This window comes from Electrophorus electricus, chromosome 1 (genome assembly GCF_041902795.1).
Source record: "Electrophorus electricus isolate QZ-2024a chromosome 1, ASM4190279v1, whole genome shotgun sequence".
Lineage (NCBI taxonomy): Eukaryota > Metazoa > Chordata > Actinopteri > Gymnotiformes > Gymnotidae > Electrophorus > Electrophorus electricus.
Genome location: NC_137497.1, coordinates 33,199,709 through 33,224,892, shown reverse-complemented (window position 1 = coordinate 33,224,892; position 25,184 = coordinate 33,199,709). Strand labels below are relative to the sequence as shown.

The following is a 25,184-nucleotide window of genomic DNA, read 5'->3' as shown; positions in this document are numbered from 1 at the left end:
ACATAACAATGCAGAAAATAAAGTCCAAAAATACAACACAAGTCTAAAATTAAACTGAGGATATATGTAGGGGTCATAATAGAGAAAAGGTGCAGGTAATGAGGGGTAGGAGTTTAATGGCCAGGAGCTCTGGTCAAAGGTCTGCAGAGTCTTTCTGTGCTTTGTGTGTGTGTGTGTGTGTGTGTGTGTGTGTGTGTGTGTGTGTGTGTATGTGTATGCATGCATAGGTGTGACCAACAGAAAGTATTCATACTCACATTGCTCTGGAGTTCATAGGCTTCTTTAGCGTGCTGGGTCTCCAAGGTCTCTGGCATCAAAGAATAGAGGGAAGCGTCATTCTTCCCATCCTGTTTATACTTGTTCTGTAATACACACATAAAGACAGATATAAAATCAGACACAGACCATACATACATGAAACAACACACACAAAACCACACACAGACCACAAAGACAGCACACACACAAACTCCACACACATCCACCCACCCACACATACCACACACACCCCATGCAAAACCTCAAACATAGGACATGCCATACATACACATACTACACACACACACACACACACACACACACACACACAAACATACACAGATTTGTTTCTTTCACGTTCCTAGCCATTTTAAACTGACATTGTTTCACTCTTTTAGGAAACTTTCTGTGGCATGGTAGGATGAAAAAAGTCACCAATAAGTCAGCTTACTACCGGAAAAGCTCAATATTGAACCAGATCATTACCAAACCAGTTCACTACTAAATCAGATTGCTACCAAGCCAGCTCTCTACTGGCCTACTTTGCTATCAGGCCATCTGCATGTGTGTGTGAGTGTGTATATATATGTTCATGACTGTGTTTGTGTGTGTATGTATTCATAACTGTGAGTGAGTGTTAGTGCTTGAGTCTGTGTATGCATGTGAGTCTATGCATGACTTTGTGTGTTCATCCAACAGAGAGATAGAAGTACTCATATTCACATTGCTCTGGAGTTCATAGGCCTCTTTAGCATGCTGGATCTCCAAGGTCTCTGGCATCAGAGAATAGAAGGAAGCTTCATTCTTCCCATCCTGTTTATACTTGTTCTGTAATACACAGAGAGAGACATAAAACCAGACACGGACTATACACATATGAAACAACACACACAAAACCACACACAGACCACACACACACACACACACACATATATTTGTGTGTGTATATGTCATGGTCACTGTGGAAGTAGAGGAAGTGCCATGGCAGGATAAGCCCCTCCATGGTCTGTAAGTTGTAAGACCGGCATATAGCAGAGGTAGGTGACAAGACAATCCTACTAATGCCTGGAAAGGCACTAGTCATGGCAGAACAGGATTAAGCAAAAAGGAGCAGGTTGATCAAAGCACAGGTGTATCACAGCAGAAGACTCAAGATGCAGACTGCGCAAAGGAGCCTCTGAAACAATCCAGCACGTAGTAGCAGGATGTAAGATCCTTGCAGGAATACTGTAAGATGCTGGAAGACAATGAGAGCCACAATGAAATGGCAGGGATCATGCACAGGAACAGACACATGGACGCCCAAGTCCAAATGGGCCAAACTGCAAACTGGTAGAGAACAACATGGCTAAGGTCCTGTGGGACCTCAAGATCCAGAAAGATAAACAAGTAGTGGCAGACCAGCCAGACATCATGATAGTAAAAAAGATACAGAAAACGGCAATGTTAACAGATGTGGCAGTCCCAAGTGATGGAAACATCCAAATGAATATGAGAAGTTAAAAAAATACCTGGTACTGAAAGAAGAAATTGGAAAAGAGAATGTGAAAGTTTAACACCAAGAATATTCCAGTGGTGATAGGGGCAATTGTAATACCACCTCAATTAAAATAAAATATGCAATACAATATATGGTGATCTATGTGTTACTATAAATGGAAATCTGTGTATTACTATATATGGAGATTATGTGTATTAATTACAGCAACAAAGAATAAATCTCCAGTGGGTAAAAGTATATTAGATTTGACTTTGATTGATTTAATAAAATATTAATGCATAATGCATAAATGTAGTCAATACTCCAATAATTACAGTTATTAAATTTCACTGCGATGCTATAAACAGATGGGATATAGGAGGTTAGACCTCTATTTTTTTGCATGAATTTGAATAAATTATAAGATAAAAACAACAATTTACAAGCAAACAAACAACCAAAAAATATCAATTTAATAAAAAATCCTACCTCACTCTGGATTTCACACATGTGCTTAGCAAACTGTATCTCTGTGGTATCTGGGAGCAGTGAGTAGAGACTGGAGGATACAATGCCTCCGTGCTTATATTTCACCTAAAACATAGATCATCATCAATGCTATGAACATTTAATAATTACTTTTCAGTCACTAATAAAACCATAAATCCTCAGCCCTTATGAACCAAGCTTTCTTGCTTTTGAACTTTATTTTTCATCCATTGCTATTATTATTATTATTATTATTATTATTATTACTATTAATATTGCCAAAATATACTGCTGCCCTAAATTGTTCTATATATAGATCTATAGAAATAAAAGAGATTATATTACAATAGAAAAGAGAAATTACAAAATCTATAGAGAAGAGAAATTACTATACCTCGCTCTGCATGTCTGAGATGTCTTTAGCTAGCTGTGTCTGAGTAGTTTCTGGCAGGTGAGTGTATAAGCAGTTGTGTATTTCCTGTTTGTTCCCCTCTTTATATTTCAGCTGTAGAAGGAAAAGCACTGTTGACCTTGACACAAGTACAATTAGATCCAACAACAAAATCACATTCTGAACAAATATGAAACAAATATTTACTGCCTAATCAACAAGGAGTGTGTCACTGATTACTGACATGTTAACAGTGTCATCCTTGAAGGTAATCTGTAAGCCACCCACACTGTTAGTTCAAACAGGTGAATGCCTCAGATAGTTAGTTAATAAAAACTAAGACATATAAGAAATCCTCAGGCATACGTCACTGATGAGCTGTGAGGCCTGTTTGGCATGTTGTGTTTCTAGAGTTTCAGGCAGAAGTGAGTAGGCAGAGCTGCTTCCCTGCAGCTTCCCTGCTTTCCTGTACTTAGTCTGGGGAAGAAAAGAAAAAAAACATGAAACATCATATATGTTAAAAAATGTTAAAGAAATCATATATATTAAAGAAATGTTAAAGAAAACTAAACAAGACATTCATTAATATATGCATCTATAAAACAGAAATGTTAAGGTGGTTGATAAAAGCAAAACAAGGAAACAAGCTCATAGCCAGGCATTCTCATTTTTACCCAGCCAGAATGACTGAATAAATTCAGATTTCTGTCTGAAGAATGGTGTATGTCTCTGAAAAAAGGGAATTACAATAGGGGCAAACATGCATGTGATGCAATTCATATATTCAAAATAATGTATTATCATGATCATTTACCTCAACATGATAACTGAACTAGGTTTTCAATCAGGAAAACTTAAATGAATCACTGATACACATACTCACAATAGATGTTATTGGAGTACTAATACTTTCACAGACTCACTCATAAATGCAGTAGGGTTGATTATCACTGTGTAGATAAAACACAGTTTGCTAGCAGTCAGCTCACCTCACTCTGCAGTTCAGTCATAGCTTTAGAAAACTGAGTTTCAGGGGTCTCTGCTAGCTGAGAGTAGATACTGACACTGGGGCTCTTTTGGCCCCTCTCTTTATACTTATTCTGTGGATCATGATAAAGAAAACGGCATAAGTAATAAAACCTGTATGTTGATATATGTTTGTGGTTGTTTATAGTTTCTTATATATAGAAAATTCTTACACTTTCTAATATAAGTTAAAATGACAGCCTTGTTTATATCTGCATCTAAGAAGAATGCATGTATAAATGATTCAAGTGTTTCTACATGCTATAAATATATACAAGTCTCATTTGTAACATTACACCATAGGCCTAACTGTGATCTGTTTACCTCACTCTGGATTTCCGTGAGTTCTTTGGCAAAGCGGATTTCTGCTGGGTCTGGGACACAAGTATATGTAGAACCTGCAAAATCACCTTTCCTCATACCTTTGTACATAGCCTGTAAATAAATAGGGTCTTTTTACAAATTATTTTGTAGAACAAAACAAACTACTTAAAGGTCAGTCATTTCATACATCACCATCACCACTCATAGCAGTCATAGCACACATCAGTGTTCATATCAATAAATCAATGTACATAAGTCATACATACAGCTAACACATGGCATTTGAGGGTTTCTCAAACCTTATTTCAAAGACCACTTAAAAGAATAGTTCTTGTCTGAGCACACACACCCATAAAAATGTATCCAAAAAACATCTGACTCTTGCTCATATTAACCAATGTAAGTTTATAAATGTATGAACTGTTGTTGGTGCTTTATTTACAGGAATATCTGATAGACTGTTGATGGTATGATAGCAGTTCATCATACAGTTAGTGATTCTGCATTTAGTTATTCTGAAGTTAGCAATTCTGCAGTTAGCAATCCAGCAGTTAGTGACTCTGAGGCTTGGTATTCCACAGCTTGTCATGTAGTTCATTACTTTTAGATTGGTGTTTTGTCTTTGGAGCTTTCGAGATGTTTGTTTCACAACACTTTTGCCATTTCTCATGATACCAACACATATGCATCACCCTCCTGTGTTTTTTTCCTTTATAAGGACATGTAAAGAAGTGAAACCCATGTGCTCACCTCACTCTGCATCCGGGACATTTCTTTGGCATGTTGCGTCTCCTTGGTTTCCGGGAGCTGACAGTACAGAGAGCTGGACATCTGGTTCTTTCCCATCTCCTTATATTTACTCTAAGGATATATTGAAGAAAATAGAAAATCTTCACATTTCAATACACAAACCTCCAGTGGCAGATCATTCATTTGTCCATTCCTTCACACCCTTTTTAGTAAGAATGGAATGTTTGGTAAGTCTGAAATGTTCAGTAATACTTGTAGGTTCAGTAAGGCTATAATGTTCAGTAGTTCTGAAATCAGTGGGAGCAAACAAAACCAAAAGCAATGAAACATATTACAATTACACATTATTGGGATGTATTCCCAATAGAGATGTATTTTTGTAGTCATTTCACTTCTGACACCAAACTGTCGCCCTAGTGCAAGTGGTCAGGTGATTCAACTTATGATTTCTTCTCACTATGGCAATTGCTCTCATTATTGTTGTGGACAATTCAACCATGTGAATCTGAAGAACATTCTCTTCATGTTTCCATCCAAACAAGGGGAAAAACACAATGGATTATGTTTACACACCAAAGGCGCATACTATGCAATAAACTCTGGTGATCTGTATAGATTGTTGTATAGTTGCAGTTTTTATTCTATAGTATATGTCTCACTGTTCTCTGTATTCATCTGTATTTATTGTTTGTTTGCACTGTTGTCTGCTGCTACCTCACGTCAAATGGTCAAATGTAGGTCAAATGTGTCCTGGAGAAACTATAGTTTGTTCCTCGCTCAACACATCTGTGATGAGAAGGAATGACAAAAAGTTGACTTTGACTTTGCCACAAGTAGAAAGAGAGCGTATAGAAACAGATGCTTGTTTTTTGTTTTTTTCTTTCTTAATGTTAATACAAACTATGCACTCAAGACCCTGTTGCTGTGGATAGCGAATGACATATGAAGCCCCAGAAGCACCACTCAGCTTTGCAGCTAGATGGTGCTATTGAGGCCAGGTCTTTTCATACCAGTTTTTTTTTTTTTGCTTTTCTGTACTGCCACAGACAACAACGAATGTTAGGTGTCACTTCTATTTTCAGCTGTGATGAATGAGGAACATCAAAATTCCTGATGAGGCTATAGTCAATACAGATTAGATGAACTACTGTCTTCAATTAAAAAATGAATTACAAATACATATGTACATACCTCACTCTGCATTTTACTCATTTGTTGGGCAAACCTAGTCTCTATGGTCTCAGGAAGAAGTGAGTACAGATTGTTCACATTTTCTTTCCTCACCTCCTCTTTGTACTTCACCTGGAATAACATATTATTTAAATAAAGTTAAATGTTTAAATAAACATTCCTGATACATTTTCTATGCAGAATAAAGGATAGTACATGTCTGTAGGTACATTGAAAGTGGCCACTAATGACTATATAAACCATTAATCTGGAAAAGGTTATTGTACAACACATCATATTCGATATCCTTTTGGAATAGTGGGCCTGAGGCTCTATTATTTACTTCACTCTGCAGGTCTAATCTACTATTTACCTCACTCTGTAGGTCTGATTGTTGCATAGCAAACTCTGTCTGTAGGGTTTGTGACATTAATGAGTACACACTGGACTGGGCCATTTTTTTGCCATCTTCTTTGTATTTCAGCTGAAATGTAAGAAATGGTATAAAATTAATGAATCTTTCACAACCAAATAAGTGTGATATGTTTGTAAGTGTGATAGTAAGTGTGATATATGTGATATTGTAACCCACAGGACAAACCATGTCTGTCTAGACAACAAATGCCAGTGAAATAGTGTTTGTGCATGTTTATCATTATTTACTCTGAAAAGTGAGTCTTTGTCTAATAAATAAATCATGATGATTTCATGCCTTACACCTTTTCTGAATATTTATTATTTCCTGATAATAGGTCAAATTAATTACAAGTTAATTACAAGAGATTTATTGTTAATTAAATTATTTTAAAACAGATATTATATTTATGCTGTGCACCTCACTCTGTAGCTGGCTGGCATCTTTAGCATGTTCGGTCTCCAAGGTTTCTGGGAGCCGAGAATAAAGAGACTTGGACATCTGATCCTTACCTGCTTCTTTATATTTAATCTGAAAAAAAGGCATTTAAACAAGTAGCACCATCTAACACTGACATAACATCTTACAGAAATGTTCAATATAAATTACCAGATATTATAATAATGTTCAGTGTAAATGAACAGACATTTTGTGCAAGAAAATATAAAATGTTGAATGAAACCTGTAATTTAATGCTTATACTGTTCATTAAATGGAATGTAAACATCAGTTTTTTATTTGCATAACTTTTAGTCATTCTGTGCATTTCACTCACTTCACTCTGTAGTTCAGACACAGTTTTAACAAACTGAGTCTCAGGAGTCTCTGGTAGCTGAGAATAGATGCTGCAGGAAATTGTTCTCTTACCGTTCTCTTTATATTTATTCTACATACAGAACATTTGGCAGTCATTTAGTTTTATTCAAACAGTAACATTTTTATAGCTTTTCTGAATTGCCTAGCATGATACATTTTCTCCAGTTAATTCTAATAGATTTAGGTACACTTTGTCTCTCTTGACAGTCCCAGACTGAATTAAAAAAAAACTAAAATTAATAAACATAATTAAGCATACTTCCCTTTATATTTCACAAATTTTTGCTTGTTGTTTTTATTGTAATAGATTTTATTATTTTGCTTTTGGGTAAATAAAATATTTACTTAATGATTTGCCTCTAAATTTTTCCTGTGGTTTTATTAAAGGCAGTTATCTATTAGTTGAGTTGAGTTGAGTTTTTGTAGATACTATTTCTATGTGAGGCCTCTCATCTCAACTGTACAGCTTTACACATTTTATACCCAAACTGTGTTAGGTTACTTTGTTAGGCTTTCTTATTTTACATGAGGCCTTTGACACCAGTGGATTTTTTTTTTTAAAGTGGAGTAAGCACAAAAAGGTTTCTGTAAGACCCATGTTTTTAACTTATGCTATGCCACACAGGAGAGTGTTACTAATACAACATAAGTGAAATTATTAGGAGATGTTTATTTAACATAGTTTGTAGCCAAATTAATCATCACATGCACTAAACGTTCACTACCCTTGTTTCCATCATTTTAGCAGACATGCAGGACAGAGTAGTTAGAAACTAAACCTAAAAACAATGGTGCTGTAGTGTAGGACCTAATGGCATTGACTACCAAGGCCAGTTTTCAGCCAATAGCACTGAGTGTGTAGTCAGTCACCTCACTTATCATCTCTGTCATCTCTCTGGCAAACTGCATCTCTGTTGTTTCAGGTAGACTGGAGTATAGAGACCTGGATAGACATTTCTTCCCTTCTTTGTACTTGAGCTGAATGAACAAGCAAAGATGACAAGTTTAATGTTAGAATTTGAACAGTGTTTGTATATTTGTGCAGATGTGTACCTCACTCTGAAGTTGGTAAGCATCTTTTGCATGCTGGGTCTGTAATGTTTCTGGTAACTTTGAGTACAGGCAATCTAAAATGTCCTTCTTTGCAGCCTCTTTATAGCTGACCTGAAACACATCATGAAAAATGAAAGAAAGAAAGAAAGAAAGAAAGAAAGAAAGAAAGAAAGAAAGAAAGAAACAAAGAAACAAAGAAACAAAGAAAAAAAGAAAGAAAACTTGTAAACTTGTAGCCAGCAGGACAATTTATAACTGAATGTTTGATAACCCTATATTATGGTCTATGTTACAATAAGTGCTCTCATACGTCACTCTGTATTTCTGTGACTTGCTTAGCCAGCTGTGTTTCTATGGTCCCTGGGAGCAAAGAGTGCAAACTAGTGCAGGTTTTCTTCCTCTGTTCTTCTTTGTACTTTACCTAGAGAAAAGTGTTTAAAATAAAATTAGCACAAATTTGCCTTTTTTGCAATTATTCAGATTATTATAAATGAAAAAGACTCCCCAGCATTCTCTTCCCCATGTGGGTATTTTATCATGTATAGTTAATTAATTTAAGATATTTTCAGTGTTGTTCAAAAATGTATTTTTTGGAAAAGCAGCTATTTCAGATCTCAAATGGTAGGCAAAACAATAATTCAGTGAACTCTGAGATTAAATCTGAGATTAATGGGATTTGAGATAATCAAGTATATTGTAATTTCTGAACATTCTCTTAAATGGGATGAACTATATAGAAAGTATAGAACATATATATCGTCATACTTTAATAGGGCACCAGTATATGAAATAGTTTCATTTTTAATACATCTAATAGGTCTACATGGATTAATATTTACCATAAATTTCTTTAACAGTTTTTCAGGTTGTTTTTTTTTTTAACCTCACTTAGAATATTTGAGACCTTGCTGGAAAATTGCGTCTCTCTGATTTCTGGACGCAGTGAACAGAGACTGGAGGAGATTTCTTTTATGTTGTCTTTTTTGTAGTTAATCTAAAAAATGAGGAATATTATTCATGTTAGACAGTTTCCAGACAATAAATCAGGGGTTCCCAACCAACAGGCCATGGACTAGGACTAGGAAAATCAAGGGAGAGCACAAATTACATTTTAATTTCTTATGCACTTGATATGATCCATGATCGGACTGCTACTATCCAATCAATGCAGGTCTGTCAGAGTGTCATCTGTGGATGTTTGGCTGAAGGACAACATTCTCAGCTGCATGAGTGTGCTTGCTTGTCATCATGATGTATCCATTATGTGGCTGAGAAAGCACTGATGGTGGATAGGTTGCAAATTGTGTCCAGGTTTTATGTTAGAGTCTTCACACTTCTTCTGTTTGAGTGCATTCTTTTATGCTTTAAAACTATTTTCAAAAACTGTCAACAAGCTTTAAATAAAATTATTTTAAAATTTTATTTATACTCAATAAAATTGTTGTTCATTAAACTTATGTAATGTTTGGTTGGCCCAGACTTATTGACAAAGATAAACCATTTTTCTGGAGGGTTCTGGAGCTGCTTGGTTGGTATGACTGAGATATTGTCTTTCTTGGTTCGCTCTGAGTGTGATCTATTTAATGTGTCCATTTTGGTTCTCTCTGAGTGTGGAGAACGACTGTTGTGACAGTGGATAAAAAAAAAAATAACCATGGAAAGGCCAGTAAGTACATAAATAAAAATCATTTCTACATTTAATTTCGTGGCTGACTTCTAGAACACTTGTAATAATGACTCTTGAAAGAGATTATGCAGTACCTCACTTTGGATTCCTGTCTCAGCATCAGCAAGCTGGGGTTCTGTGGCCTGTAGTAGTGAAGAGCACAGACATGTCATCTGTTTTACATTTGTATTGAACTGGTTCTGATAGATGTAATAAAGACTATAAGCCTACAGAACCTACAGTGATCCATTGTGTCACAACCTCTCTCTCTCTCTCTCACACACACACACACACACACACACACACACACACACACACACACACACACACACACATACAAATGTGTAACAACTATTCACATTTACATACTTAGAACTATAACAATTTTTGTGGTTAATTTTGCTTTCAAGTGTTTACCCTAATGATTATGGTGCTACTAAAATCACAACTGTGAAAATCATGTCAAGGACTGTGAAAGCAGCTTTTTTCAGTGAAATATATTTTTTTTGTGAAATGCGGGAAAATAGGAAAAATGTATGTGTTTTAATTGGACAGAGTCAAATGCCAGAGCTCATCTCAATTTTTCAGAAGAGTAGCCATTGACTTGGAGTAGCCATTGGACATATGAGTGGATTTCTGTGGTCTGATGTCACATGCCAATTTATTCACATGATTATCTGTTTTCCCAAATTCACACACAAAGCAAGTTGAAAATAGTTTTGGATAATGCTAATCACAGTCAAAGCATAAATTACTTCCAGTTCTTTGTGCAAAATGGACAAATCCGTATGAGATTACATTTTACACACAGTGTGTGAGCACACAGGTTTCTTCATGTCGGACTGATAACTTTCATGCAGTGTGTGCATAGGATTCATCTATGCTTATGATTTCTTAAATCACAGAGTATATTATATGCCAGGCTTAATACATTGTCAGAGAAATTAGCCTGGAACAATTACTTATTTTTTATTTGACAAAAAAGCATCTTACTCTACAGACTAGTTCGAACAATTAATTTTCTACTTTCTGTCATTTAACATGCATGAGTTACCTGGCTGTCTAACTGGGAGTCCTCCTTCTGTACTTCTTTATTCTCTGTTAACACAGGCCATTCAAGGTCCTCTCTTCTTTCCTCTTTGAACTGGGAAAATCAACATTATATAAGAAAATTGCAATACATGTTTGTAAAAACCGATATCACTAGTCCCTGCTTATATCAAATCAAATATATACATTTTATAACACAAATGGATGTGCACTGCCATATGTAATTTATGTAAAAGTACACACTCTCAGAAATCAGAAGCACAAGGAAAGCTGAGACTATGACTCAGCACAGGCTGTACCTCACTCTGTATCTGAGGATCATCATTTGGGGTCTTTATAAACTCAGCAACAGTTTGGGTGTTTTGCTGGAGAGAACAGGAAGATCTCAGCTCTGACTCCTTCACTGCCTGTACGCTCTTAGTCAAAACACATATTAAGAAACCAACAACAAATACATATTAAGAAACAAAGAACAAATATTTGGAATAACCCTAGACTGAATGAACCACTGCTATAGTTAGTGAGGAAAATACACAATTTTTGGTCATATTTGATTATCTCTAATGTAAACATTCATGACTTTGACCATGACTGTAAAGAGAGTGGGGAACTTATCTGCTTTGCTTTTCATTTCTTTCTCTGTCTGACAATACTGAATGGAGAAATAATCATCCCTGGATCAAAGGGAGCCATGCTAGCTGGCTTCACATGCCTTAGATTGAAGCATATGTTCACCTCACTTTTATACTCTTGGCTGGACAACAGCAACAGTGAGATAAAGTGAGACACTCAGACAGAATGACCTCAGACTTCTGATCTCAGGATGATGTCAGAACTCTGCTACAAGTCTGCAGTTCTGTGTCCAATAAAATTGAAAGCAGAGTGGGCCTGCTGTACACATATTACTACATAAATTGTCTAAATTTTAAAACCTAGCACAGAGATATTAAGAAAATGCTGGCTTGTTTTTGATCAGAGCCAAAGTCCAGGTGCTTACTATTTATCAGTAGGACACTGACAGATTGTTTTTTAGTTATTTTAGTTGGCTTCATGTGGGAAATAATATGCTAATAATAATTTATTTATTTATCCTAGTAAAAGCAATATGGAATGTAATATTTTAGATGTTGTAGCGCATATGTTAATGTAGAAATTGTAGAATATGAAATGGTCCTGGTGAACAATCCATTAAACTCCTTCACATTTCTTCATGCTATCACAACCAATTCCATTTTCACATTTCTTTGATTTTTAATTGAAAAATTTAGTACTCACATCATGCATGCTGCACATTTTCTCATCAGTCACTTTGAAATCCTCCACAAAGTCCATCGATGAATCCTAAATATAAAACAATAGGACAAAATAGAAAAGAGGGTAGAAAATGCCCACTTATGTTGTTTTAAGGTCATTATAAAAGTCACACCTTGACCTCTCTCACCTGCAAAGGTCTGCAGGGTTCATGTGGAACAACCTCATCTCCCTTGGCAGCCTTATCATCATCTGCAGTAGACATTTTTACAACACAAATAAAAGGCTAAGTAAAACTAAATGACAGAAAGAGTTCTGGTAACTTGTCTGGTGAAGGAAAGAGTTCTCTTGTATAGAGGGCTTTCTCTGCATTAGGGGCTCCTTATCAAAGCCCAGTTTCCTAATTTAGACACCACTTAAGTTTTATCATGGCAATTCCATAGCTGTGAATCAGAGTAAAGATAGAACAGTGACACATAGAGAGGAATGTTCCAGTTTATACCCGTCTACCTGATAATGACTTTGTGTCAAAGCCCAGAAGCAGAGCTATGAAATGAATTTATGTGGCAAATCAAAGAGATTGTTATATTGTCAAAATATCAAAGAGCTTGTTATATTGTCCAACTATTAGATATGTACCTATGTTCTGAATTTATTCCCACAGTTTTTATACATCTAACAGAGGCAACAACAGACTAAACTTTGCTCATTTTATTTAGAGATAGACCACTATTTAGAGACATATGAAGTCTGTTATTAGTTTATTCAGAGGCATATACATTGTGTTATTCAGAAATTATGTAAAGTAGCATATAATTATTATTAATATAATTATTATTATAATTATATTTTCCCACATACTTCAATTACTTTTACACACAAATGTTTGAAAGAATGTCTTGGAATGCATATTTTTTACTGCTCTAAAGTGATTACAATTTTAAACTTCTATCTAGAAGCCTGAAATTTGTTCAGTCAATCTTTTAGACCCTGCATGAGGCAAATAAAAACTTGACTCTATCAAAAACTTTGATTATATATTTCATAAACCTTTCTTTACACTTTGCATTGCACTTGACTTGACCACTTGTGATTATTCATATTCATGTGATGAATCACAGTAATAGAAAGTAAACCCTAAACTTGCCCAAAGTCAATTCTGTGACGGTCCTTGTCATGTAATTATTTAAGTTGCTCATGGAGTGATGATGAGCAGATGTCTGAGTAAATAGAACATTACTTTAGACATTATATTTTACACCAGGAGAAAACAAGAAAGGGACTTGAAAGAAAACAAAGAGACTGGCAACAACTACGCCTTAAAAAATTACACATTTATTTACAAAATCTAGTGCACTGGCCACTCAAAGTTTAAACGAGTAAATGATTACCACTTATGCTCAACACAAGTGCTAAATTTATATATAAAGAGTAACATTATAGAAGTATAATCGTTAACTATAGGTCCTTTTGCATGTGACCATGGGCTGTGAGGAAAGAGGTTCCCTGTAAGCTGATCAGGTACTTTGGCCTGGATACACAGAGTACACGCATAGCACACGCACAACATTTATGCTTATCAGTTAAGTGCATACGCAGAGTAAGTAACATGCAGGGACCATCGCCTGCCTTTTTTAGTTGCTGATTAGAGCAAATAGGACAATCACAGAGGACAATCACAGAGGACAATCACAGACTTTTTTTCATTTTCAGATCATGTATTTTAGTGATTGCTATAAAGATTTTGTAATTATTTACATGTGCTTTGACTTGGAATATGATGTTGTCTTTAGTGTCTCTTTCTAGTATTGTCATAAAAATAAATGTATTAATTAATTGAAACAGTTAATGTGTTATTTTTACTTTATCAAACTTGATTAAACATCAATAAAAACATGCATGTAGACTCTAGATTTTGTGAATTGGTTAGTAATGGTCATTTGGCATTATCCACAGCTGCATCACAGACAGTAGGCTACAAATCAGGAATGGATTGTGGTCTTGCATGGTCCCTGAGCACAAGCATCTTTGGAGCTGTTCTCGCATCCACCCTCAAATGTACAATATTTATACAGAAGCAAAAAAGTAGGCCCTTGCTTATACCATGAACAAGCATTATTCTAAATATTCATTTTGCAGTGTCAACAACAGTATTCCATGAGTCTAATATGATAACAACACTGCAAACAATACAAAAAGCAGCTGATGTCACTCCAGCAGCTGCCACAACAATAGCAAATAGCACTTTGTAGCACAGAAAACCCATAGCATATCATGAGCAACAGGCAGTCCAGTACTAAATTAAATAACTCTTATTCAACGTCTCACTTAAATGCACAACTCACTCCATATCTGCGCCACTGTTCTATTGTTTATGATCCATTGCAATTCTGGACATCAAAAGAAAGTTGATGATTGGCCTAAATGACCACAAAAGACATCCTCTGATTGGATGACAGGACGTACCAGTAGTTCTTTTTGTTTTACGGTATTTAGCAGACGCTTTTATCCAAAGCAACTTACAATTGTGACTGAGTACAATTCAAGTAATCAAGGCTTAAGGGCCTTTTTTTTAAAAAAACATGTTTTATGGAACAAAAGTGTATGTGTGTGTGTGTGTGTGGTTAGTTGTAAAGGAGAACTTAAGGACCTTAACTTTACTTATCAGTGGATTGGCACAGGAGACTAGAGCTTAGATCTTATCTTAGGCATCCAATTCTTGCCTGCAGTGGTGTATCCACAGTCTTTGAGCAGCCTTGTGTCTGAGGCCTCCCGAGGCAGGTGGCAGTCAGAGATCCCTGGGCACTGGCCCCACTGGCCTTGTCAGTGATCTATCCCTGCTATGAACTCATTTTCAATGTTCATAGCTAAACTTAGGAGTCAGTTTTTATCTGTTTTATTCATGGCCTTTTCAAATGACATATGATGTGGATGAGGATACCCTAAATGAGAATAACTGTTACTACTGTAACTATGTCTGATTAGTCATTTTTATTTTTATCTATGCTCTTTATGTCCAGTCTGATTTGTTATTTTAAAAGGAAACAAATGTGTTTAAAAAATCTTCTAGAGTCGTTTGAGCAGCAAGGTAAAACGAATTGTCACCGCTAGGTGGTGGTAATACGCTGACAAGTTTTCAACTCTCCATTAAACCCAAGAAGAATAAGCACAGGTTTTACGATTCAAAAATAATAAGACGAGCAAATGCATTGTTATCTATTTCAATAGCAACAAATGGTATGTAATCAGGCTTATCAGAATTTAATGGGTCAGTTTAATAAGCAGGCTTTAAAATCATAAAAAATAAAAACGATAGCATTTCTCTTTTGTCGTCCTTTATGCAAAACAAAATTTCCCATTGTGCATTGCTGCACAAACTATCCTGTAAAATATCTATATTTTTGTACTTATTGCGTATACAAACTAAAAATATAGTCTAAAATATTATCTGAGTATTTAATAATGTCAAATAAAAAAAAACAGTGTTTATTACCATCAACAGGTTAATTACCAATTTCGCATTACTTAAATGAACGTATGAAACACTTTTGTTTCGGCTGGTCCGAAGGTAGTGGGTATTTACAATTGATTGCTACAGTCAGTTTCAGAATCCTTGTTTCTTCTCTCCCCTCTCCCATTACCGAACTTGACCAGCCTTTTGATTCTCCCAACGTTCACGCGGGGATGTTGCACAGCTACAGCAGCAAATCTGTAATTCAGAGACCATACATCCGTGCCCTGTGGACCTCCAAACCGCCGCCAACTACTTTGGGTGCAAACGAATAGAATCCTAAAACTAGGTTGCTCTTAAATTCCAAAACGCTACAAATCGATTGAGCTCTGCTCTCATCTATGAAATATAAATCGTTTGTGCGGGTGTTTTTTTAATTACTCAAAAAAAATATTACTTATTACAACCTCGTCACCTATGTCGATTGTGTAATATAACTATTTTGCCAATGAAGGTAAAAAATAGACATCCGTATGCGTCTTCAGTTTATTGCAGTATAAATATAATTACAAACACTCAGAAATTACTTACAAGTCTAAATGCTATATATATTTTTCTTATTTTTATATAAGCTTTTGAATCAAACCCATGAATCAAAAAACTCATAATACCCTTAAAGCTGCTGTGCATGTCAAATACCTGTCTTCCATCATATTCAATTGATACTATCCGTCATCAGCAACCTTAGCACTGACAAACAAAAAAAGATTATAGGAAGACATGAAATTATCTACAAACAACAAAAATATTAACAAATAAGACAAGAAATCAAACAAACAAAATCCCTTCCTATTTCTGTTCCTCCTCATGAATGGAGCTCTATGCCACAGCTGGGATGAAGTACTGAAGAGACACATCTTCTTGGAGAAGAATCAAATGAACAATCCTTTGGTCAACAATATCTGTAGGAAGTAGAAATGGAACACATTTATGAATGTACCAAAAAAATTATGACATTTAAGAAATACTATATGACCATCGGCATTACTATATGTAGATTACTACTAGATCTAGGGCATAAATACATATCACAAATATAAATTTATTTGACAAAATATATAATCCATATAGGTCATATATAACCCATAATGCTTTCTGGGAGCCACTGATAGTACATATGTCAAGGAAAAACTAATAAAGAACAAAAGGCGTTTTTATTTAGCATGATCATCTGCAGAAGCAAATGTCATTCATTGTGGTAAAAGATAATTGTGCCTAAACCTACAATCAACCTATCAGTGTAACATGCAAAGATTCTATAATCTGAAGACTGTGAAGACCGTGCATTTTAACTCTCCACATCTGAAGAGTTTACATCATAGTATACATCAGACCTTCCTGCCCATCTGAACAGCTGATGTAATAATGGAACATGTAGAAGCTTGGATTTCTCCTATTCTAACCCATATGATTTGTGTAAGGAACTCACTGCACATGGCCTTGCTGGGGTTGACCTGCTGTCCGTTGAGGAACTGCTGAAGTTTCCTTATATCCACGCGGGCATGTGCCATAGCCTCCACAGGTCTGCTCTGTCCCCCACCCTGTGACGCATCATCAGCTGCACAGAACGGAGGGATGAGCATTACAGGAAATGACAGGGGAACGAGAGGGAATGATTCAGAGGCACAAATCGCAGGGTATTAAATTATTAACTGAACTCCTTGTTCCCACTTGTACACTGTTGAGGGAAAGTCTGTTTCAGTTTCCACCAAGCACAAGCAGTAAGCAAAATTTGAAGAACAAATTATCCTCCAGTACACACTACTGAATGTTTGAATGTTGTCCAAACATTAGATCTTTATTTTTTTAGTTCAAACAACGAACCTTAAGCCTAAGCCTAACTCTAACCCTAGCATCACTCATAGACTCTGGTATAAAGTAAATTGCCAGAAAGATGTTTGTCTTGTTCACCCACTGTCATTTCAAGGGTGTTCCTCCTACCCGTTTTGCAAAATCACGTTTTAGTATAACTGGGGCAGGAGAATAAACACTGGCAGACCCTCAGCAGTCTTTGTAGGTTTATTTACTCAACTATGACTGAACAAAAGCACTGTGAGCTTACTAGACGATTACCTTCAGTTCTGCTGAACCAGACATTCAGTAAGGATATAAATAACATGTAACTTTTAATTACTGGATTGAATATGCAGTCACTCTATTGGCTAGCTGATCCTGACATTCTTCAGCTGGTGTTTATACACAAACATTACATTAATGGATAGAGATGAAGACTAACAGGGTGGCTATACATCTGTCACCGTGTACCCTTGTTAATGAAACATGCATTTGGTTACTATTCTAGAATTGCTAAAAAAATTTAAAAATAAATATATATCAGTGATATGCCCAGAAAAGTATATTGATGCAGTAAATAATAATTTCAGTCTGCAAAATGACAATTCTTGTCTAAAACTGTAATTCCAGACACACTGGGCCAAAAACTGAAATCAAAACCTACTTGCTGAATATTTTTTATATTTCAGCTTTTGTTTAAGCTGTTGAATAACACTTAAACAAACTACAAGGCAATGAGAAAAACACATTACTGAAGTCAGTTCTTTCAATAGGTCTACTGCGCTTCCACTTATAAGGGACTATGAAATCCATCCTGCCCCCATTCCATTTTATTTTTCCTCATTTTTTATTTTCCCCCCATTTGGAATTAAGTTTTTAACAGTTCTTACTTTAAGAAAATCTGTGTTACCAGCTACAACTAAAAAGTAAAGTCTGTGACTCTGGGTTGGCTTGCCATTGTAACTGCATGAAAAGTATGACCATGTTAACTGAATCAGTATAGCCATGATGAAGAGCAAAGTTTGATAAATCTACATTAAAATTAAAAGAGTTTTAACATTTTCAACAGAAGGATGGAGGTAATAAAAGAAATGCAGAAGTGGCATATGAGGGCCATCTGTTACGGAAAGATGGCTGTGTGCTCCGGGTTCACTGCCAGGATTTCCTCCGTTTGAGACTCCACCCCATTCCTTGCCGGGTTTTCAGGACAACTGCTCCTACTATTTAATGGCCCCACCCACAAGAGAAGAATAGAAGAGAGAAGGGAGACAGTTTTGTTGGATTGCATTTGTTGGTTTGTTTGGCTTGCATTTGAAATTTTGTATGACTTTTGTGCATGGCCTTGTTTTCCCCCAATTTTTGGACTTTGTTCTTTCGCTTCACCCCTCCTGCTTTGGTAGCTGTTGTATATATGCTTATAGATATTGTATAGAGTGTAAATATTGTTTTTGTTTGGTACTTTGGTGTTGGATACTGGTGGTACAGGGAGTGACTGCCACTTTTGTTTGGTTTGTGTTGGCTTTTGCCTGGTTATGTGTCAGGTAGTCAGGAAAGTCTGCTGTATGTTTCTTTTGTTGTTAGGATTATTTAGTGTGTATTTTTCTTTCATTAGTGTGGGTTTTGTTTATTGTTTTGGACCGGGTCACTCCTGAAGACATTGCACCAGTAAGATTGTGAAATACACCAAAATAAAGACTTCCATTTTGTGCTCCTGTTTTATATTGCTATTCACTTTTTACAGCTTGCATTCTGTTAGCCGTTTACATTTCGGCCTCACAGCCTAGATGGGGTTGTAACACTCTATAAAATGTAGTTTGGAGCCTGCAGCAGCTGCTGACTCTTTTACAAAGTTACCAGCTATATTGTTGTTTCCTCTATTGTTTACTTAGAAGAACATACTCTGAGTTTAATTTTTCCTTTTTTTCTGTAAGTTTTGGTTTTGATGTTCTCATTAAAAGTATCTTTTCATGGCCTGACTAAAGTATGCTGGCAAATCTTGTAGAAAACCCGTTGCCCTATTTCATCAAAATCATCATGGAAATGTTGTGACCTGCACTCTGCAGTTAAGACTGTTCTTTTTAGAAAATGTCTTGTGAGAAATGGGCTTGCAAAACACATTCACAGATTCTGGAAAGTATAAGGATGTTTGATTTTTTTAAATTTTTTTTTTTTTATTCCTCAAATTTCTGTCTTTATAACTGAAATACTTTTTATACCTCAATTCCATGATTCTGTCCATTTTCTCAACATCATGGAAATCATAGGGCCCTACATTTACTTTGCTAGAGCAAAAGGTGCAGCGTATTCCCAACAATACCTCTGTTGGCAGTCTGCTGTTTACCCCCACCACTAATTCTCATTATAATTCAAATGGTTTCAAAGTGTTATTTTAATGCTTTTTGTACCACTGCAGAATTAGCTTTGTGTTGTCGTGGTTGGACACAGTTAACAAACTCACCCCAAGGAGGGTTGCCAAGATTTTTGAAGTGCGTTGTCACAGACACCAGATCTGTTTCAATCTTCAGATTCATTTCACCACTCAAATTAGCCTCCACTACCTGAGAGAAGAATGAGCGAGTTTAACAATTCTTATGTTAATAATATTATCTATGACCACCAATTTATCAGTAGCTTCCTTGCATCATTTACTAGCATAAAACTTGGATCTACACACCATTTTTCCTCAGTCACAGATATTACAAGTGCACTGGTAGAAGACAAATTCAGCCTTTATATGTGACTCCACTAACTCTTGAAAATCCCACATTTATATCCTAACTGTCACAAGCTGACCTAAGACTTCCAAATCGGTAACATTGCTTGCAGCACTAGAAAGTTTATCAAAACAGCAGCCAAAAATAAACAGTAATGTTTAATCTCTGGGTATCTATAGCATAGAGGAATCCTGTTTTCCATAATACTCCATAAGGATTCCATCCAAAATATGTATTTTATGTTAAAGTGTATTATAGTTAAGGTTATTTTTCAGGAACAGAATTTGTATTGTAGTTCAGAAACACAAGCATTTGAAGCTTATGTAATAGTTATCTACTCTCATACCAAATAGTTGGAGAGGTTTTTCATTCTATCCACGACACTCTTCATGGTCTTCAGAGGAGGTAAATATATGCTAACCTAAAAGAGAATAATTCATGTAGAAGAGAAGATTCCATTTTCCATATCATTATTATCTAACAAATCCACTGTACACATGCACCAAGGAAACTAAAAGCACTGCTGAGTCTTGTATATCACTTTTAATAAAAGGAAATCTAAAACAAATTTATTTTATGGCACAGGGAGGAGGGAGTAGGGCTATCTCACATACAGAGCTGAAAAGAATAAATTACACTACGTACATTACAAAATGGCCTCTGAATCAATTTAACCATCATTCAAGGCTACCTCTGACTTCTCAATGAAGTTACCTTTTAGTACCCTTTGGCCACTGACTAGGGAAGATGATCTTTCACTTACATCAAAATCTGGCATACTAGGTTCTTTAAAGTCATGCCAAAGCCTTCTAGGAATGACGTCCACAGGAATGTCATGGGTGACAACACGACTGACTGAAGACAGTGAAGGCTGGAAAGTGAAAACCAAGAGTGATTAATAAATTACATTTACAGCATTTAGCTGACGCTTTTATCCAAAACGATTGACAATTATGAATGAATACAACTTGAGCAATTGAGGGTTAAGGGTTTTGCTTAGGGGCCCAATAGCAGCAAGTTGGCAGTGGTGGGGCTTGAACCAGCAACCGACTAATTACAAGTCAAGTACCTTAACCACTGAGCTAGCACTGCACCAGTAGTAAATGTCTGTGTGAAGAGCCTAGCTGCTGTTCAAATTTGAATTTGTGTCATTTCTGTAAATTCAGAAAAATTTGATACATTCCATTCCACTCCACTGAAAGACAAAGTGATACAAAGAAACTATGAAAACCACTTACATACTCAACATCTCGATATCCCTCAAATATCTGACTTGGAACACAGTGGAGATGTTGGTGATTGTAAGCAGCAATGTAAAAACAAAGAAATATTACCAAGCAACTGTTCTTATAACAAACCTAACATCTGCTTTTCGGGGCTGGCCACTTCCACTAGAATGGCCATTCCACAGAATCTAAATTCTCATTCTGCAACCCACATTTCAAAATAATAATTACAATTAAGCTACATTTTTAATATATCATAATTCCAGAATTACCATAAAGGTAGCATTGGCATGTTGATTAGTGTAGTTCAAAGTATATCCAGCCGAAGGTAATGTTACCAGACATAATACATATTGTACTAAACACTTTTTTTTTAATCTGATCATTTAAAAATGTTTCCACATCTGAATTCTGATCCCCTCTGTCTTTCTGTGGTGAAAGTTCTATAGTGTGCTGAGCTATATCAATGCACAGCATACACTGACAGTAAATTAGTTATAGTTTATTTATATTATCTGCAGGAGAGTCCTCAAAGCCTGCACAGACCAGCCAGCACCGGTATTCACGGACATCTTCAATCTCTCCCTGACGCTCAGTATCGTCCCATCCAGCTTCAAGCGATCCACCAACGTCCCCGTCCCGAAGAAACCTCGACCCTCCAGCCTCACTGACTACCGCCCTGTTGCCCTCACATCAGTTGTGATGAAGTGCTTTGAAAAGCTAGTCAGAGATTTCATCACATCTTCACTGCCAGCCTCCATGGACTCACTGCAGTTTGCATACCGCCACAACCGCTCCACTGATGATGCAATTGCACATCTGCTCCACACCACACTTACCCACCTGGACAAAGGGAGGGGTAATTATGTTAAAATGCTGTTTGTTAAATGCTGAACTGTAGTCGACACTATCATCCCCTCCCTACTCACTACTAAGTTGGAGGATCTAGGACTGCATACATCCTTGTGCGACTGGATCTCCAACTTCCTAACAGACAGACCACTATCAGTACGGGTGGGCAACTGTGTCTCACCCACCCTCACGCTCAGCACTGGAGCTCCTCAGGGTTGTGTCCTAAGCCCCGTGCTCTACTCACTGTACACCCACGACTGCACAGCCACTTCCAGGTCCACCATCATTGTCAAGTTTGCAGACGACACCGTCGTCATGGGCCTGATCTCGGACAACGATGAGAGGGCCTACCTGGAGGAGATTAAACACCTGGAAAACTGGTGCCAGGAAAATAATCTCCTCCTAAACGTCAGTAAGACAAAGGAGCTGATCGTGGATTGCAGCAAGAAGCAGGAGCGGCACTACCAACCTGTGAGGATCAGTGGAACCACGATGGAGAGAGTAGATAGTTTCAGGTACCTTGGTGTTCACATCTCACAGGACCTGTCCTGGTCCCGCCATACCAACTCCCTGGCAAAGAAGGCTCGTCAGGGTCTTTACCACCTCAGACGCCTAAGAGACTTCAGACTGCCCGCCAAAGTACTGCGGAACGTCTACACTTGCACTATCGAGAGCATCCTCACGGGGAACATCACAGTCTGGTTTGGGAACAGTACCAAGCAGGACAGACAAGCACTCCAAAGGGTAGTGCGTTCAGCAGAGCGCATCACTCATACGCAACTTCCTGACCTGCAGACCATCTATTACAAGCGGTGCCAGACCAAGGCCAGAAGGATTGTGAAGGACCCCACCCATCCCAACAATAGGCTCTTCTCTCTGTTGAGGTCAGGGAAGCGCTTTCGCTCCCTGAAGACCAAGACAGAGAGACTGAAGAGGAGCTTCTTCCCACAGGCCATTCAGGCCCTGAATCAGGGAAACTGATCAACTCTGGGGACCACCACCACCATGTAACATGTAACTGTAAATATGTTCAATTGCAAGATGGAACTGTACATTGTGTACATACATATATACATATCCATATATACATTGTACATACATTGTTTTTATATATATATATATATATATATATATATATATATTATATATATATACACATTGTTTATATATATATATAAACAATGTGTATATATATATATATATATATATATATATATATATATATATATATATACACATTGTTTATATATATATATATATATATATATATATATATATATATATATATATATATATAAACAATGTGTATATATATATATATATATATATATATATAAACAATGTGTATATATATATATATATATATATATATATAAACAATGTGTATATATATATATATATATATATATATATAAACAATGTGTATATATATATATATATATATATATATATATATATATATATATATATATATATATATATATATATATATATATATATATATTTCTCTATGCACCCCTGTTTTTTTTCCCCCTCACTTTGGACAGAGCATTCCCAAACCATTTCACTGCGAGTTATACTGTGTATGACTATGTATGTGACAAATAAACCAAACTTGAACTTGAAACTTGAAATATTATACAACCTACACTAAACTAGTTATAGTTCATTTCTGTCTTACGTAAACATGTTTTTGCTGTTAAAGTGTAGAATAATTAAGGCTACTTTCATAGAAAGAAAAAGGGTGTCAGAAAAGCCATCTCAGGTATCTGTCAAATTGCCCAGGCCTACTGATACTGGTCATTTTAATATAAATGGTGCATACCCATAGAACATGTTAAATGCATAAGAACAGTGACAAGGAAAACAATGACTCTTACCAGTTCTGCAGCCAGCGTAAGGCAGGGGCAGTGCTTCTTGGTCAGTTTGATTTTGACAAACTTGGCATTTTGGGCAGTTTTTAAAGCTCTTGATAGGTTCTCTGGTGCTACTTCTAAGCAGATTTCGTTTGAATCTGCCGAAACACCCTCCAACTGATATTCATCAAAGAAATTCACCTTAATGACAAAATAATCGATGATTATGTGATCATTTTATTAAATCACAATTATTTCAGATAAAAAGAAATAAAAAGATTTACCTGTAGTAGCTCACACCACATGCTGACTCCTCCATTGGCGACTTTGCCAGAAAGGACGAAGTAAACGTTGTTAACAGTAAGCCGTAGAACACAAGCTTTTGTGAGCTTTGTAATGGTATTCACCACACCTGCAGGTATATTTATGTGTCAGATATCACCAAAAATGTCTCACCATGATTTCTGCAGTATCATTGGACTCTGGTTTTAGCAGCCAGTGTCTGCTGGGTGTGTAGTGTCTCCTGGGTGAACAGTGCACTGGCTCTGAGCTGATGGCCATCTTGAATTTATAATACATCAGCCTCAACTAGGTATTTTTTTTACATTTTAAACTGTACATTTAACATATTCTAACAATAAAATCCTACCTACGTGTGAAATGATTGAGACATCCCACGTCATTTATCTTTGCACGGAACTTCATCGTCACTTCAGTTTGCAAAGTCACACTTTTAACAACGTGTACCCTCTTTTTACAGCCTTTGAGCTTAAACCTGCGTGCCAAGTAGCCGATCAACTTTTATGACGTGACAATAATAGAGACTCCCGCCACTAACCCACATAAATTAATGGTCCCTGTAGAAACAATTTTTAAAATCATGGTTCCGCGTTCACATTTTCAAAGTACTGGCAATCCCTCCGCGTTTCAACATACACGCACAAGAGGGCGCTTAGACCTAAGTGCTGAGGCTTGGGTAATGCCGAGTTGGTCATTCACTTTCTGCATGTATGTTTTCTACACGTGCGGGTTACAGTTAAGTGTACTTATGTCAAAAATACAATTATATTCCTGTAACAGATTTGTCATCCA

The 25,184-nt window shown here is 36.4% G+C and overlaps 2 protein-coding genes across 16 annotated transcripts in view; both read right to left on the bottom strand.

Moving 5' to 3' along the window:
- LOC113571919 (uncharacterized) overlaps positions 1-12,492 on the bottom strand; it is a 51,581-nt gene extending 39,089 nt beyond the window's left edge. For 4 of the 9 annotated variants that reach the window (XR_014124134.1, XM_081715782.1, XM_081715789.1 and 1 more), the window contains exons 1-20: positions 12,330-12,492; positions 12,164-12,229; positions 11,188-11,304; positions 10,893-10,982; positions 9,934-9,981; positions 8,483-8,593; positions 8,173-8,283; positions 7,990-8,097; positions 7,079-7,189; positions 6,724-6,834; positions 6,262-6,372; positions 5,910-6,020; positions 4,719-4,829; positions 3,969-4,079; positions 3,608-3,718; positions 2,985-3,095; positions 2,622-2,732; positions 2,228-2,332; positions 982-1,086; positions 258-362 (exon numbers count right to left, since the gene is read on the bottom strand). Coding sequence is in view for 8 of the 9 variants with exons in the window: in XM_081715782.1 (XP_081571908.1) it covers positions 258-362; positions 982-1,086; positions 2,228-2,332; positions 2,622-2,732; positions 2,985-3,095; positions 3,608-3,718; positions 3,969-4,079; positions 4,719-4,829; positions 5,910-6,020; positions 6,262-6,372; positions 6,724-6,834; positions 7,079-7,189; positions 7,990-8,097; positions 8,173-8,283; positions 8,483-8,593; positions 9,934-9,981; positions 10,893-10,982; positions 11,188-11,304; positions 12,164-12,229; positions 12,330-12,404 (2,040 nt within the window). In the remaining variant the exon portion in view is untranslated. The remainder of the gene's footprint in view (positions 1-257; positions 363-981; positions 1,087-2,227; positions 2,333-2,621; positions 2,733-2,984; positions 3,096-3,607; positions 3,719-3,968; positions 4,080-4,718; positions 4,830-5,909; positions 6,021-6,261; positions 6,373-6,723; positions 6,835-7,078; positions 7,190-7,989; positions 8,098-8,172; positions 8,284-8,482; positions 8,594-9,933; positions 9,982-10,892; positions 10,983-11,187; positions 11,305-12,163; positions 12,230-12,329) is intronic. The other 5 variants (XM_081715778.1, XM_035526330.2, XM_081715805.1 and 2 more) reach the window with 5 other exon arrangements.
- Positions 12,493-16,122: 3,630 nt separating this feature from the next.
- On the bottom strand, positions 16,123-24,938 carry hus1 (HUS1 checkpoint clamp component). Of its 7 annotated transcripts, none has more exons than XM_081715773.1 (9): positions 24,742-24,938; positions 24,549-24,615; positions 24,377-24,417; positions 24,117-24,293; positions 20,922-21,029; positions 20,505-20,579; positions 19,903-20,002; positions 17,080-17,208; positions 16,123-16,552 (listed from the first exon to the last, which is right to left on the bottom strand). In XM_081715773.1, the coding sequence occupies exons 3-9, from the start codon at positions 24,395-24,397 to the stop codon at positions 16,470-16,472; spliced, it is 693 nt and encodes a 230-aa protein (XP_081571899.1). In that variant the 5' UTR covers positions 24,398-24,417; positions 24,549-24,615; positions 24,742-24,938; the 3' UTR covers positions 16,123-16,469. The 7 variants fall into 7 exon arrangements, with proteins under 7 accessions (XP_081571899.1, XP_026856892.1, XP_026856890.1 ...); XM_027001091.3 differs by having other exon boundaries at positions 24,746-24,938; XM_027001089.3 differs by lacking the exon at positions 24,549-24,615 and having other exon boundaries at positions 24,377-24,504.
- Positions 24,939-25,184: the final 246 nt, after the last annotated feature.